Source organism: Colossoma macropomum, unplaced genomic scaffold (genome assembly GCF_904425465.1).
Source record: "Colossoma macropomum unplaced genomic scaffold, Colossoma_macropomum, whole genome shotgun sequence".
In the NCBI taxonomy this organism is placed as follows: domain Eukaryota; kingdom Metazoa; phylum Chordata; class Actinopteri; order Characiformes; family Serrasalmidae; genus Colossoma; species Colossoma macropomum.
The window spans coordinates 30,297,784-30,315,367 of record NW_023494805.1 but is presented as its reverse complement, the minus strand read 5'-3'; the positions used below and the strand labels follow the sequence as shown (position 1 = coordinate 30,315,367).

Genomic DNA, 17,584 nt, shown 5'->3' with positions numbered 1-17,584 from the left:
TAATGAAGGCAAATAGCAGACAAAATGAATATTGAAATATTATAGTTTAGTTTCTGTTTAATATACATTTTCTGCTCTCTTCCTGACTCCTGAGTTGTTGTACCTAATGGCCATTTCGACTGGAAATCGAATAAATGAAAGAGTGGTATCTGAAATTTGATAGAGTGGATTACTGAAATGACTGAAAGGGCCAGGGAGAATAAACATGATATGAGATAATTTCTAGTAACTAATAAAATTCAATTAAAGATACAAATGACATAATGATGACGTATCCCCCTTTCTTTTGATGGCTTTTGTTTGTTTGTTTTTAAATGAATAGCCACTAAATTGTAAATTTCTAAATGTACATATTTTTAAAGTATGGTTTACAGTTAGAAGGTTAAAGCAGCCATTACAGTTACTAAGCACCTTGTGGTCAGTGGAAAGAGATGCCGCCATAATTCAGGCTATTCAGAAGCTTGTGTGTGCTTAGCTTGTTTCAGAAGCTTGTGAAGGCTTCCAGGCATCTTTTGCCAAATTTAAAGGCAGCCATGCTGTGGCAAGAGGAGCAAAAGCACTTCCCATTTAAGCTGCTGTCTCTCTCCCAGAATGTTTTCACACTCCACCATGTTGCTCAGATTAGCACCCCTGAAGACCCCATTACCTGGCTGGCTCACGCGGTGTGCAGCTAAAAATACCTTTCACTTGGAGCATGGCCTTTAGGAAGATAAAGCCACCAGATATTTGGGCTAATGTGAAACATAATAAGGCATTTTGAGTGATTTTATACGGTGTGTAATTTGGTTTCAGTAATTAATTGTGTTAATGCCATTACATAAGACCATAGGGTATGATTTTATACTGTAATTCATCTAATTTATGTTCTTTAACCATTACATCTGCTGCCATTCATCCACAGAACTGCATATGTGTGCGTGTGTGTGCATATGTGTGTGTGTGCGTGTGCCAGCTCATGGGCTCTGCGTGCATCCAGTAATGGATGCAAATGCCAAGTGAGCTCATAGGTGCCAGATGTGATCATAATCTAATAGCTCTCTGAGGCATCCTGCTCACTCTACTCTCTCTCCACCAATCAGATTCTTTCAGCTCTGCTCTCAGCCAATAAGATCTTCCAGTATCTCCACCTCAGCGTAAGTCAGAGACCCCATGTGCTGGAGGGGGGGGATGTCAAGATGACAGGTAGACAGCTCCCCTCTGCCCCAATGCAGGTCACCTCGGCTGGGTAAAAAAAACAGGACCACCGTGGGGGTTGAGCTGTAAACCAGTTGATGAAGGACATGTGTTTGCTGGGTGATGCCACATTATGTACTACATTATGTTACTTAAAGGGGGCTAAAATTAAATAAATACATTTTTTTGAATCTATCTATCTATCCATCTACTTTTGCATGCAAATGTACAACACCTCCAGTTAATTTATATTTTTGGTAAGGGAAAATAAGTTAACACATCCTCTACAGAGAACTTACATATGGGATTTTTCTGCACATTTTGTGTGCACCATTTCTCTTTATCTGAGTTTAACATATTGGAAAAAATAAAATAACTTTTGCACAGCCAAAATTTTCTGTTTTATTTTTTCCTAATATGTTAATATGCGTGATATGCAAAGCTGCGCCACACGCACCACCCCCAGAAAAGTTTGCATGATTAAATTGTTAAGATATTTTAAGTACCTTGTCATGATGGAAAGCTGGGGAACACTCCTGACTATATTCTGTAGGTTGGCCTCCAGCTGACCTGCTGCAATCTCTCTGACCTCAGTCATAGTCTCACACGCCCCCACACACACCCTACGCTTATGGTGTCAGTGTTAGCACTCCTGAAGCCAACCCTATTCAGTGGCAGGAACGCCATCATGTGCACTGGCTGGGGAGGCCAGAAGTGTGATTCATGTGCCGTGGGCACCTTTTTCATCTGTTTCCTGTCATGACCACTCACAGTCCTGGTAAACGGATGACGAGTCGCTGAATGTGTGTGTTTGCACATTCGACAAGACGCATGAGACAAACTTACATCTATACACATATATATGTGCAAGTAATGGAGTGGAAAGAATGACTGCGTCATGTACAAACAGAAGAGTATGTATTCAGGATTGTGTCTCTTTCTGTGGCATGAAAACAAAAGCTAGTAACGCAGCAGTGCGTCACACACAAAGGTTAGTCAAGCACTCTGGGTTCAGCTGAAGGTAACTCTGAGTCAAAATGTTATTTCAGGTTCAAATCAAAACTTCCTTAAATTTGAAAAGTTAGGCGCTAACCCGGGAATTTTGCAGCAGAGTGTAACCCCCTGAGTGTCCCCCATACGCATGCAAACATACACACCTCAAGTCCCCTCTGCTGGACAAATTTTCTCCAAAATAAATCTTAAGAGACAAGTCTGCCATGGGCTACTTCAAGCTTATCTGTTTTTCTTCTCCTCAAATACATCTGTGCTGAAATGTTGTGACACAAGCAAGGTAACACACATGCACACCCACACACAATAACTATTTCCAGATCAGGTCACGCACACGTTTACCTGCTCTCCTCAGCGTCGCTGCACAGATGCGTCCTTCAGGTCACCACACACGCACACCTGATCTAATCACATAGTTAAAGCCAACAGAGCTTGCAGTGCAATGAAGGAAAGCTCTTCCTCCGACATTGATGAAAACGCAGTCCACTGTCAGTAATGATGAGTAGGTGTTAGGTTGAATGTACCTTTATTGCACTTTCTAAGCCAGTCAGAGAATTTACAATTGAAAAGAAATCTTGGGTCTAAGATAAAATGATAATGTACTGTCAGAAAAAAAGGCTACTGTAAAGATCCATGTTTGTGCTCTAAGGCACGAACAATATAAATGTACAAATCCGATTATAAAAAGGGGGGCAGTATGTGAAATGCTAATAAAACAAAGTAATGGTTAGCCAATTCTGGTAGACCTGTATTAAACTGAAAGCAGTTCAAAAACACAATATTTAATGTTTTACCTCATGAATTGTATTGTTTTTTGTAAATATATTGTCGCTGTCCACAGAAAAAACAAGTACCTCCAAAATGTTAACTTTATGGTAACAGGAGAGGGCAAAAACTTTCTTTACTTTTAATGTAAGTTAATGTAAAACAATTTAATATGAAGCCATTTTGGAGCATTTCTATTGGTCCAATCATCATGACATTTTCACACATGATGTCTTCTTTGGCCTGGAGAAGATAACGTCCATTATTTCCATAAACAATCTTCAAGGTTGATTTGTCAGACCACAATGCACAATTCCACTGTGCATCAGAACATTTCAGATAGGCTTATTTTTAATGCAGTGCCTGAGGGATTGAAAATGATTGGCATTCCCTTATGTTTTTTGCTCTTGCCCTTTATTCACTGAGATGTCTGTCTCTGAATTCCCTGAATCCTTTGATGATATTATTATTATTATTATAATGTCTAAAATTCATGCAATGGCTCACTGAGGAATTTTATTCTTAAACTGATTTTTTTGCTGCATTTGTGGCAAGTGCCTCCACCCATTCTCGCTCACAAAAGACTCAGCCTTTCCTGGACGCTCCTTTCAAGCATGACTGCATCACCTGTTTAAGATGTTTTTTGAACATTTCATGTTCCTAGTCACCCCATCTTAACTTTTTTGGAACACATTGCAGGCATCACTGTCAGAATGAGCAGACATTTACAATGTTGATGAAGTAAAACATAAAATATCTTGTCGTAGTATTATTTTAAATATTGCTTTTTGTTTTTATTTGGATTTTACCTACTGTCCCAACTTGTGTGCTTTAAAGGGGAATTAAGTCAAATCAATAAGCACAATCAGCACAGAAAGTTGGTACATGAAATGTTTTTTAGTCCGCTGCCTGATGATTAGGGTGGGTATGCTACAGATAGCATAGATAAGTGACAGACAACTAGAGAGGACAATTTTAAATACAAACAGCCTGTTAAACAATATTAAATAATATGTATATGCAATGATTGTTTTGCTTTAATGTCAATCCATTCTAATACAACGAATTATTACAGCCATTAATAAGCCATTAATACAGTCCAAAAAAGTTAATTAGTAAATTAGTAAATTAGTTCTGTTTAGCCTGTATTAAATTGATAACAGTACATAAACACAACATTTGATGTTTAAACTTTATTGTTTTGTTTTTTGTTTTTTGTTTTTTTTTTGTAAATATATGCTCATTACAAATGCTGCCTGCAACATGTTTCAAAAAAGTTGGGACAGCATGTTTACCACTGTGTTACATCACCTTTCCATTTAACAACACTTAATAAATGTTTGGAGACTGAAGAAACAAACTGATCCAGTTTTGAAAGTAAATTTTTTGTCATTCGTTTGTTATACAGGTCTTTAACTGTGCAACCATATGGAGCCTTAATTGTCATGTTTTGAGCATAATAAAACACACGTTTTCTGGACTGCAAGCAGGTCAGTCTAGCACACATACTGTCTGATTATGCAGCCATGCTGTTGTGATGTGGCTCCACAATGTGTTCAGCGTCATTGCTGCCTTCACAGATGTGCAAGTTAAGATGAGCTCAAGTCAGTGTGTTTATGAATGTTGTTGACATATGATTTCTACTTTGCATAGGACAGTCTTAACTTGCATCTGTGGATGCAGCAATGAACAGTGTTTATTGTCAAAAGTTTTTCAAAGTATTCCAGAGTCCATGCGATGATATCCATCACAGAAACATGACAGTTTTCAAAGCAATGCCATCTCAGGGGTTGAAGTTCATGGGCATTCAGTTATGGTTTTCGGCTTTGCCCTTTACACACCTATCCTTTACCTATCATTGCAATTACTTATTAAGAAACATTATTTTTAAATCCCACCAATTAGCATTGTACAAGTGAATACCTAATAGACTGGTTCATGTGGTTTCTAACACTTTGTCATTTTTATTTATAAACATAAAAGTACAGTGCACAGCAAAAAAAACAGTAGTAGAGATTACATTAAAGCCTGAATATTGTCCTTAATTTTTTCCAAGTAAGTAAGATTTAGTAAGTGCAAAAGTGTGTACATTTCATTTTCCAACTATCATTTTAATTATCTTCATCTATTCTTTTCTACAAATAAAGCATGTTCACATATGGCCCCATCAGCTTGGTTTTCTGAGCGGCTCAGACTCGGGACCTGACAGGCATTGGCATAAGCTGATTGATGACAGAGAGTGAGTGAGCGTCCTTCAGTTAACATGACACTCTCCTGAGCCTGCAGGTTAGAAGGCTGTACACAAAGTGTGATAGTTTACACAAACGGTTCTCTATTTGAGAGTTTATATTCCATCTTTCCATCTGTCAATTTTTTTTCTATCTCTCTGTTTATTTACTTCCAGCTTTGTTCAGGACTATGCTGCCTGTTAAAAGTTTGGGAACATGAAGCTTTTCAAACTTAATTCATCATCACTGTCATGACCTTGTATCTCCAAAATGGTACTTTTACAGGAGAACAAAAACAATGAATGTATGTTAATGGAACAAGATTTTTTTGGACCATTTCTATTAGTTAATTCATTGGCAAAAACAGAGATATAAGAATTTGTTCCAACAGCAACAATATTAAAGACAGTCAGTTTGGATATGACAATTGTCAGGTCATTATTTAGGCGAAATCTGCCATGCACAGCAAGAAGCACACCTTGTCGAACTTGAAGCTGAGTGTTGAAGCAAAATACACACATTGGTATTAACAAATAGCTGTTTTATGTTAATAAAACCTTTGTAAATATTTTTCCCATAACTGAAAAGAAAGATTGAGAAACTTCAAATTTTGAAAGAATGCAAAATGTTTAAGGGGCAACTTCTCCTGAAGCTAAGCTTTATGTAATATAACGATAAGAAGTGTCTTTAACAAAAATAATCCCTCACTCTCTATTTCATTAACCTGTCTATGCTTACACATAGAGGATAATCCAATCTACCCTTTAGCACAGAGCTCTAGTCAGAACTCTTACTTTAAAGTCTGTCTGATAAACACCCCCACTTGTGATGGGCATGGCTCCATGGGGAACATCATGGATGAAAAAAACAGAGGAGCACAGATGGGATGCTTGCTCTGCACTCTGAAAGAAGACACATCTCAGAAAGTGAGGGGATGCAGTGAGGGGAAAGGGAGGGGGCACCATCAGTTTTAGTCATTACATACATAATTTACTTACAATAACACATATCAGTGTGACTGCAGCAGGACCATAATACTAATGACTGTCCTCCTGCGGCCTGTACGTCACTTCAGGGTTTAAAGACTCCATAGACCTCCATGGTGGAAATTACGGCTGTCACAAAAATATCAGTATTTAGTGACGTAGTTATGAAATTGCATGATGATAATGCATATTTAAAATTCTCCTACCCGTCTCCCTTAGTAAGAATCCTGAAAGACACACCCTGTTATGTATGTATTTTAATGAAGTGTCTTTAAGTATTTTGGAATCGCTCAGCATGGTTTGTTATTATTCATTTAAGCCTGTTTTGATCATTTCATTGGTGTTAATCTCTTATGACTTGTCAAAAAAGAAAAACAGCTTTTACTCGATGACTAATATAATCGATAGAGGCTGGTCTAATGGAAATCAATGCAATATCAAACCATGACCGCCACTGAGCACAATGTGTCAGAGCAGGAAAAGACTAAAAAAATGCAGGGCACCCACAACCTTGTCAGTGCTGAAAATGGTCCTCCACCCAAACAATATCTGGTCAGCAGTGGCCTGGTGGGGGAATACAGATAGATCTAAACTATCTATATAATTAAAATAATGAAATAATGACTACAACTAAATAAACTACAATGTGTGTCTTAGTAGCATGTACATTATTTCTTCTGTCTTCGTCAGATATTGTCCTGCCAATTTCATGACTCAAAAAAATGACTTACACAAGGGGGCCTCGTGCAGCTCAGGGAGGGGATGACAAGAAACAGCCCTGGGTTTACCTGATAAAATGGCCAATGAGTGCAAGTACAAGATGTAACTATCTAGACTGTAGAAAAATATATGACTTTTCCTCTTTTCGTTCTCTTCTTGCATTGCATCTTTGTCTCTCTGCATCCCTTTCTCGCTGTTTCCACTCTTCTTCCCTCCTCCCTCCCTCCCTCCCTCCCGTACAGTGCAGTGTGTGTGTGCGTGAGGTCGTGGTGCGGTCAGTGCACACAGCCGGGTCGCACTGTGACTCGGAGCTGCAGAATGTGCCAGTGTGCATTAGTGTAAGGTTGAGTAGAGAGCGAGAGTGAGAGAGAGAGAGAGAGAGAGAGAGAGAGAGAGAGAGAGAGAGATGAAGGAACAGAGGAGCAGATAGAAAGCAAAAAGGGAAATTGAGAAAAAGAGGGAGAAACTGACACATAAACAAAGGAGAAGAGAGAAGCTTCTGATGGAAAGCGATCAAAGGAGATAAAAAAGATAAAGAAAGAGAGGGAGAGGAGAAAGAGAGCTAAGAGGAAAGAGAGAGGAAGACAGAGAGAGAAAGAGAGAGACATCAGCGCACTTACACTAACACAGCTCAGGAGTCTCCAGAGCCTGAGGTCCTCACAAGGTGGCTCATCAAATATGAAAGAGCTGAGAGGATTGTACGCCTCTTCTGCTCTCTCTCCTCCCCTCTCTCTCTCTCTCTCTCTCTCTCTCTCTCTCTCTCTCTCTCTATTTTTTTCCCAGGGTTCACAGAACAGTCATCCTTCAGCTCGGGTTTAGCTTTTGACCACGAATGAGATTGCCATTAAGAGACAGAATATTTTGCCAGCTTACTCCTCTGCGTCATGTGACGAACATTCATGGAGCTCATCTCCTCATGTGACTGTGCTTACAGTGCATGCAAAAGGAAGAAGTGTGAGAGTATATGAGTATATGAGGGCATGCAGTATGTATGTACTTATGTGTAGAGAGAGAGAGAGACAGACCCCAGGCATGTCTGGCCTTTGTTATGTTTGTCTTCATATTGAATGTGACTTTCTGACTGGTCAGTCATGAACTGGCTGGCATTCTAACTCCGCCCACAAGCCCCTCATTGGTCGACTGCTAAGCCAATGGTGAGCCACTAGGCCACCATGATCTCATTTTCATGCCTGCCTTAAGCAGGCTTCACAAGCCATTGTCATCTCATCTGTAATCTTTCATTTCACTGCCTCTGGTTTATTCCCTTCGCTTTCTGACCTCAGGTCAGCTTAATGTTTCTTTGGGATCTCAGATTCATCAGAAAGTACTGGAACCAAGACAGTCAAGAGCACAGAGAAGGCCCCAACCCAGAGCTAGGCTCAGAGCTTATGTTGGAACTACACATGACCCCATGGTGACGATCAAGGGTAGAGAAAGACCAGAGATGGGACACTGTCTGTAGGGGTTGTTGTGCACTTACACAAGCTATTACTGACCCCCGCACATGTCTTCCTGGTATTAGTACACTGCAGCATTTCCAGTTCAAAAGTTCATAGTGCATTTTGAGTTGAGTGGAACAGGCTGTAAACGAAACGAGACATAATAAGTTGCAACTTAAGTTTACAATACAAATAATCACTTCCACAATCAAACTAATAACTGACAATTGAACATAAACAGTTTTGGAAATTATCTCTGTCGATGTGGCTCAGTCTCTCCCAGTTCAAGAGTTCACACAGTCAATATTCGCCATTTGATACTTCCCAACTAATTAACGCATTGACTGTTCACGCTTGACAGAGACATGGAGAAAATAACCGTGATCCATATCATCTCCACTCACGCTTTCTGCCTATCTAGAAAGGCGCCACTCCCTATGGGAAAACTGATCAATAAATATTGATCGCTCTCCAGCACGCCCTGAGGCTTATGATACATATTTGTGCACAGTAGCCGTAGTCAGAAGCATTAAGCATGCAAAGCCAAGCCAACAAGGCAGTGCACACAAAAATGGCTTGCACCAAAAAATCTTTATGACTAAGCAAAGAAATAACAGCAAAGTTTGAAGGATAAGTCAAAAGATTGACTAAAAACAGGCCTAGAATTATATACCTTCCATGCCAACTGTGAAAAACAGGAAATATTGTGTGACTGAGTAGAGAAAAGTAAAGATTTACATCTTGAAGAACAACTTCCCTCAGGTCAGGCAGTACTCTTTTAGGGGTTTCCACCAAATAATGCAGAACAGGGACACTCCAGAACCACTGGGGCACTGGGGGAAATGTGCTTGCTCCACAGAGCTGATGAAGTGGGAGGGACTCCTGATGGCGCCATCTACAGACTAAATAGTTCACTGATGAACTGCACCTCCAACATGCAGATCAAGACTTGGAGCATCTGGTGAGTTATTGGGGAGAAAAGGTGGGCAGTAAATACATTTACCCATTAGTTTACATGTACCTATGTAAGATTTTGAACTCTCATGAGCGTTAGAGTGAGGAGAGCAATGCTTTTTTTTTTACATTTTATACATCAATTCCTTTGTGTTTATGTTGGTGCACCTGCACTGCTGGTGATTGGGCACACCCCTGATATTTGAGCTTTATTATTAATTAGACCAAGAGTGCATCAACAAGTGAACGCAGGCTAACAATCTTCAGTTCCCATGCTGATAGACGAAAAGAAGGCTTTTTTTTTGGCGGGGTTGGGGGGGGGGCACTTTCGCTTCTATTTGAGACATTTTAGCGAAGTAATATTTTACTTGATTATGAGTTTGGACTCTATAGAGTCTAAAATATCTACCTCTGTAGATTAATGGTTGTATTGGTTAATGTTTATTTTATACAGTTAGTAATGGTACTTAATAGAAAAGGGCTAGAAACAGGCGAACTTCGCCTTGTCGCTCTGGAGGGAGAGTCGCTATGGCAACAGTGAAATCCGTCAACAAACAGCTCATGGCAGGCGTGAGGTAAGTTATCCTTCTTAGCTCTCTTTGCTAACATATATACACTCATTTTACTGTAACCTTTAGTTCAAATAAATAGTGTAAATGGGAATCCCCATTTAAATATCCGCATATTTAAATAATTACGATGCAAACAAAGTCATTCAGAGCGGTTTGATGTGAAATGTACATTCCAGATAAACTTCCCGGGTCAGCATTGTTTACAGTGGTGGTGTCATTTGAAACGTTTAATGAGTGCAAAAGCTCAGAAGGTTATTTCATGAAAAAAAAAAAGATTGTGGATATGCTTCATAAAACCTGGGGCATCGGTTTAGGATAGTTTTGTGATCAGGTTTTGGCCTAAAGCTTATTGTTATAATCCATTAATGGAGATGTCCACTCAGGGCGCTGTAAGGCAAAAATAAAACTTTTTGTTGAGATTTAGCGCGAGGTTACCGTTATCAGCTCACAAGACTCGTGTAGGGTCACCGGTGGTTTGGGTAGCAAATGAAATGGTTACCACTATAAAGAGCTTCTTCTGTCTTTCCTTTTTATAACAAACTTTATTGAGGAATATTATGTCTTCCACATCCTCTGTCTGAGCAGTCTGGCTCCTCAGAAGGACCACTGGCTGCAGAGGGCGCCCCCGGCAGGTGATATATTTCAGGCTGCGGTGTGTGGAGATCAAGAATGGCTCCGGTTCAGCCTAAAGAGAGCACAGTCACCCTCACAGCCAAACAAACAGGTGAGGAAGTCATTACCCACCAAAACACAGTCCGTGTCAAATTATCAAAAGTTCAGGCAGGTGTAGTTGTAGGGTTGAATATTCAGGTAGGCAGATTTTGGGCCATTGGTCATACAGGCCAGTATGTTTGGTATAAAGAGACAGTGTATTATGAGACAGGGTGTTTTGTATTATAACACAGTATTATGAGACAGGATGTTTTGTATTATGACACACAGTATTATGAGACAGGATGTTTTGTATTATGACACACAGTATTTTGAGACAGGGTGTTTTGTATTATGACACAGTGTATTATGAGACAGGGTGTTTTGTATTATGACACAGTGTATTATGAGACAGGGTGTTTTGTATTATAACAGTATTATGAGACAGGGTGTTTTGTATTATAACAGTATTATGAGACAGGGTGTTTTGTATTATATCACAGTATTATGAGACAGTGTATTATGAGACAGGGTGTTTTGTATTATGACACAGAGTATTTTGAGACAGGGTGTTTTGTATTATGACACAGAGTATTATGAGACAGGGTGTTTTGTATCATGACACAGAGTATTATGAGACAGGGTGTTTTGTATTATAACAGTATTATGAGACAGGGTGTTTTGTATTATATCACAGTATTATGAGACAGTGTATTATGAGACAGGGTGTTTTGTATTATGACACAGAGTATTTTGAGACAGGGTGTTTTGTATTATGACACAGAGTATTATGAGACAGGGTGTTTTGTATCATGACACAGAGTATTATGAGACAGGGTGTTTTGTATTATAACACAGTATTTTGAGACAGGGTGTTTTGTATTATAACACAGTATTTTGAGACAGGGTCTTTTGTATTAAAACACAGTATTATGAGACAGTGTGTTTTGTATTATGAGACAGTATTATGAGACAGTGTGTTTTGTACACAGTATTATTAGACATTGTGTGGTATTATGAGACAATGTATTTGGTATTATCAAACAGTGTGTTTGGTATTATGAGACAGAGTATTTGATATGAGACAACGTGTTTGGTATTATGAGACAATGTTTGGTATTATGAGACAATATGTTTGGTATTATGAGACAATGTATTTGGTATTATGAGACAGAGTATTTGATTTTATGAGACAATGTATTTGGTATTATGAAACAGTGTGTTTGGTATTATGAGACAGAGTATTTCATATTATGAGACAGCATGTTTGGTATTATGAGACAGTGTGTTTGGTATTATGAGACCAACTACTTAAACAAGCAGAATCAGGTGTGGCTCTGCTTGTTCGGAATGAAACCTGCAGCCACACTGGCACTTTGAGGATAAGACTGATGACCCCTATCATAGACCCTTGACGACAAAAGTTCCTGCTACATTACATAAATCGGTTTATTTGCAATATTTATTTTGTTAGATTATAAAGAACATGCTGGAAAACATCAGCTAAAGCTGAAGAGTTTTAAGATCCAAGATTCTTGAATTTTGAATCTTGAAATAAACAAGAGTTTCTTAACAGCTTTGTTACCTGCATAACTGAATATCAGAATAATCTACTTGGACATCGGGTGAAACGGTTCGCTGTGAAACGGTTTGCTGCAGCCTGTCTATTTTTTTCAGGTTATATGGTGTGTCTGTTTGGGGATATAAATGACCTTCCTCATCTTTCCCCTTTTCTAATTTTGTGTATGTTTGTATATGTGTGTATCAGGGTCTCACTGTGCTGCATGTGTCTGCTCAGTATGGCCGGCTGGACTGCATGAAGCTTCTTGTGGAGTCTCATTGTGTGGATGTGAACGCTAGTTGTCCGCGTGGGCGAAGACCCCTGCACATGGTGCTCAGTCCACAGAGCAAACCACTCTCACATGCCTGCCTCACATACCTGCTAGAGCACGGAGCCCAGCACAATGTGTACAACTTGCTTTCTGCTTAATAATAGACAAGAATAAAACTGCTGTTGTGGTGTTAAAGTTACAGTCAGGCTGTTTGTAATGCAGTGGATATGATGACTAAGTAGCTGGTCTGCTAGCCACTAATTTGAGAAGTTACAAAAAGTATTAAAAGATATAGAGAAAATGGGACTTCTAACATCTGGGCAAGACCTGATAGACCACCAAAATGTCACCATCAGTTAAACACTTTACATTTACTTTGCTTTCATCTTTGAAAGAGAGGAGAAAATCAAGCTCCACTTTTGCTTCAGATTTGAAAAAATCCACAGGTGTTTCTGTCCATCTTTCCACTGTGAGAAAGTGGGTGTAATGTACTTAATGGTCATTTGAACTGGAAATAAAATAAATAAATAGTGGCTTTAGTACAGCACTATATGTATGTATGTGTGGCTTGCGCCCGCCCCCCGGGCCCCGACGATGACGGCCGTGAGAGCTGGCAGGAAGGCGGGGCCGAACACCCAGCGGCGACGAACCTCGGACAGGACGGCAGGGAAGGAGCCGCGAGCGGGGAGGGGGCGGAGCGCAAAGCCCGAGGTCCGCCATGTGACCAGAGTGACGCGAGTGACGGCAGGAGGAGGACGACGACGGTGCCGGCAACAAGCGGCACGAGGGCAATGAGCGAGTCCCGAGCTCCGCCGCCTGGGCCCCGCCCCCTGTTATGCAGCGAGGCCGCTCCACTACACCTCACGTTCGACCCGGGCGGCTGAGCTGCAAGCTGGGGGCGGTGACGGGGAGGCGGAGCGGCGAGCTCTCGTTCCCTCTCGGCTCGGGTGCTCACGCTGCCTTTAATGAGAGCCAGCTGATGCTGATCTGGCTGGCAGAGTGAGCGCCTTTTAAAGAGCTGAGGGGGAACAGAGCGAGAGAGAGGGACAAGCAGCAGCCGGGAACTGAAGAGCTGAAAAGCTTGAGTAAAAAGACTGAAAAGTCTAGTTAGTTGAAAGCCACTGAAAAGTGGCCAGTTTAGAGTAGCGTTGGTTTAGTTGAGTTTGTATTTATTTGGTGTGATTAAAGAAATATGGCTGCTGCAACACTGAATCCTGCCTCCAGCGTCCTCCTTGAGCCCGGGGTAGCACATGCGGTGCTACAGTGGTACCGAAACCCGGGAGGAGGATGCCAACGCACCGAGGGAGTCTCCACGGCAGAAGAAGAGGCCATCAAGACCCTGGTCCACGTGCACCTGGCCGGCTGGGAGCTACAGGCTGTCTTCTAGGATGCTGAAAAGCACTGGAAGCAGCTTGAGGAGCAGCAGGTGGCAACCCGTCAAATGGTCAGGAACCTGCTGGTGGAGCGGCAACCCTCGGTGTGCGTGGGGGCAGGAGCCCCCCTCGCATCTCCCCCAGCTTGCGCTCCGCCCCCTCCCCACTCGCGGCTCTCTCCCTGCTGTCCTCGCCAAGGTTCGTCGCCGCTGTGTGTTCGGGCCCCGCCTTCCTGCCGGCTCTCGCGGCCGTCATCGTCGGAGCCCGGGGGGCGATCGCATGCCACAATATGTAATAAAAATTAGAAAAAGAAGAATGCATTTTATGTATATGGTGCCTACTCCAGGAACCCAAAGCCCTTTAGAGTAAAAGCACTAACCCTTACCATCCCAAAACAATGTAAAGACAGGTAAGATCAGCAGTCCTGTATGGTTATGGTTAAGATTGTTGTACTCCCAGATCCACAGATGAAGGACTGAGCCCTCTGCATATGGCTGCAGCTGAAGGCCTGAGAGAGTGTGTTGAAACACTGGTTGAGGTTGGAGCGGACACACGCGCATGTGACAGCAGAGGACACACACCCCTGGACCTTGCTCGCATCTGGGGTCATAGGGTTGTCGCCAGGTAAAACCCTTGAATTAAAATATTAAAAATGGTTGACGGTCGTCAGATACTTAGTGGTCTAACAGAATATACTGTATATTTAAATGAAATGTAATGAAAAATAATATTAGTAAAAATGTTAAGGATATTTGAAATTAAATAATTGGATGAATTGAACAAGATCTTCAATAAAAGTCATTATCATTTGCTTTCCATTTTTTTGCAATCACTGCATGAGTTCTGTCACACATACATTAACAGACACTGGGTACCTCCACTGGTCTGTGATGCAGCCCTTTTCAGTTCCTGCTTGTGTTTTAGGGGCATTTTGTCTTCTGTCTTCAGTAAGTGAAGCGCTTACTCTCAGGGAGTTTAAAATTGGGGGACTGACAGGGCCAGTCAAGGACATCCATGGCCCTGAAAAATTTCATAGTGATTCAATCTGAGAAGTTAAGATGTTTACAGTTCAGAATCAGTCAATTCACAATAGGGACAAGTGAACCAGTTTTACTGTATTTGCCCAGGGCACCATGTTTCACAGTTGTGGTGCTGTGAAGCCATAAGAAGTTCTTAATTACTTACTTTTTTAAATTAAATAACTCATTATTTAACATTCAACATAGTATCTCAAAAGAACACAAAAAGAAACAAAAACACAGGATACTAAGTCAATGTTTCAAGAAAATCAGTCATTATTTTGAGAAAATAAGTCATTTTTTTCAAAATATAAAATTAAACATTCTGCCAGAAATAAAAAGGAATGACTTAACTAGATTACATAGAGTTAGAACCATAACCAAAATAGTAGTTTAACAGGACAGTAGAAAAGTTCACCTAAATTCTGACAGACTTGTCTATGAGGACATGATCAGTTTAGAGGTGATTGTGAGAGACGGGTGTTCACAGATTTAGCAGGGGTTGTAGGGCTGTCATGAAAGCAGAGATTGAGTGATATAATTTGTCATTGGCAGGAAAGGTTTCAGAAACAAAGGCATAGGAGGTATCAGGTGTACTCAGGGAGGTCTGGTGGGTATCAGGTGGGCTGAGGTCAGTAGACCAGCAGGTTGCGTTGCATGTGAAATCATGCAACGAAGGCACCCTGAAAGCAATAGAAAGTGATGTGGGTAAATGAGCCTTGGTAAATCTAGCCTTGCCTAGAGGATGATGGGTTCTCCTTTTGAGTCTTGGTTCCTCTCAGTGTTTCTTCCTCATGCATGTTTCGATTCCAGACACTGAATACAGTTTCCGATCCTGGGTTTTGTCATTGCCTGTAGGTATGGCACTAGGTGGCCAATCAGTTACATCAACAGTTCGAATAACAACCTGTGATTACAAAATACTGGGCTGGAAATAGGATTCAAGGTCCAGAACTGAAGACTTAAGGTCTTAAGAAGTTTCCCTGTTGCGCTCGCCTTAAGCTTGCTCATTACTGGTATGGAACTGCATCTCTTTAAAGCTGCTTTGGGACAATATCTGTTGTACCAAGAGCTATATAAATAAAATTGAGTTTAACTGAAAGAATGCATGGTATTTCAAGTGAAATTACAGTTAAAAACTTACTGCATGGTGGATTATTCAGCCACTAGGCAGTCAATTCATTGCTGCCACAAATTGTATTGTATACTGTAACATTCTATGTGTATCACAGGTTTCTGAAGAACGCCATGTGGCAGAGGGATAAAAAGGAAGACATGGAGAGACGAAAAGCACTGCAGAATCTCAGACAGGATCTCATCAGGATGTACCGGAGTGTAGCGGGCAAGGAGAAGGTTTGTTTCATAATTGCTCACTTTCTGTTTTTTAAAAAATACATGAAACTAAGAAGACAGTTACAGTAGTAGCTACATTCTTACAAAAAAAAAAATTCTAAATGGTTATTGGCCTGGACGTACAGTTCCTGGAAAAATCATTTTTTGGTATAGCCATTTTACATTACATTGAGGTTACATTTACAAAAATGACTATTTGAAAGGTACGGAACTTAAAATTGCTTCTCTTTTGGAGCACTGCTCCAAATAAAACGCTTTAGCACCTTTATTTTTAAGACTGTACCTTTCTGGTGAATTCACTTTTTTACTGCATAGGTCATCCTCACATTTCCATGGTGGTTTCAGGTGGCCAGAGAGGCTATAAATGAGCAGAAAGTGTCTGAGTGGGCTGAGAAGAAGGGGCTTCCTTTACTCATGACTCCTGTGAGGGGCTCATGGACATTAAGCCCTGGCCCCTGCTTATCTACCGAGCCTCTGAAAACAAAAAGTGAAAAGAAACGCCACCCAAGTGCACAAAGAGAAGCATGGAACATCTCCCCTAACCCATCCAAACCTCCTCCAGCTAGCATCATTAGGCCACAGGAGGTGCGAATGGGAATCCATCCAGAGAAAGCACCACCAGAGCCGGATCTGCATCAAAGGGTGACGCTGGGGTGTTATGGGGATGGCCACATCCACTACACTACATCATGGGACAAGGTTCCACAGCCAGTTCCTGCCCTGCCACTGGACGTCATTAAGAAGGGTCTGTTTCCGTCCACTTTCCTCTCCAGAATCACTTCTCCACTGCAATTCCAGGCTAGCAGTGTGCTGGACCTGCCACATCAAGGTTGCACCACCCGACCAGGAGCTTCACCATGGACTGAAGTGGCAATGCACCTGGCAGAAGAGCTGGAGCTGGGCCATTACTAATAGTAAATGACTACTTTCTAAGCCTGGAGTCCCCCTGCCCAGCATATTTTAGTGTTTTCCAGCACACACTTTAACTGAGGATTTTGTTCATTAATCTATCCGTGTTCTGTCCCCAAGGTTGGTCAAGGCAAAAAACTCTAACTCTAAACTCAGTCTATCCTGACAGCACGACCTTTCACAGTAATCAAAATAAATACAACAGAATCTAAATGAAGAAATTTTGCTAAACTTGTAGTGCACTTGAATTTCTCATTATGTTTACTTTGTGTTTTTGCAAGTGCTCTTGGAAGCTTGTCCACTCGATCAGTAGCTACAAAAGCATATGTTGGTAGAGCATGGATAGGTTAATGAGCTAGTTAGCTGGATCATTTGTGCTAGAGCAGGGAAAACAAAAACAAGGCAAACAAGCATGGCAAGGGATACTGCATCACCAGATTGATAACCAGTACACTAATCACTGTAGTGACTGGATAAGGCTGAACCGACGTACAGGACGCAACTCTATAACGCTAATGACTTTTAGCCCTTTAGACACTACATGTCCAGAAGTATCCAGACATCCTTTAATAGTGAAGTCAGCTACTTTAAGGGGCACC

General features: G+C 41.1%; 1 protein-coding gene across 2 annotated transcripts; it reads left to right on the top strand.

The window, feature by feature from the left end:
• The first annotated feature begins 9,717 nt into the window (after positions 1–9,717).
• si:ch211-1o7.2 (ankyrin repeat domain-containing protein 53) lies at positions 9,718–17,284 on the top strand. Of its 2 annotated transcripts, none has more exons than XM_036596201.1 (6): positions 9,718–9,851; positions 10,434–10,572; positions 12,268–12,467; positions 14,164–14,328; positions 15,956–16,076; positions 16,422–17,284. In XM_036596201.1, exons 1-6 carry the CDS (start codon positions 9,805–9,807, stop codon positions 16,986–16,988), a joined length of 1,239 nt encoding a protein of 412 aa, XP_036452094.1. In that variant the 5' UTR covers positions 9,718–9,804; the 3' UTR covers positions 16,989–17,284. The 2 variants fall into 2 exon arrangements, with proteins under 2 accessions (XP_036452094.1, XP_036452093.1); XM_036596200.1 differs by having other exon boundaries at positions 16,392–17,284.
• The last annotated feature ends 300 nt before the right edge of the window (positions 17,285–17,584 follow it).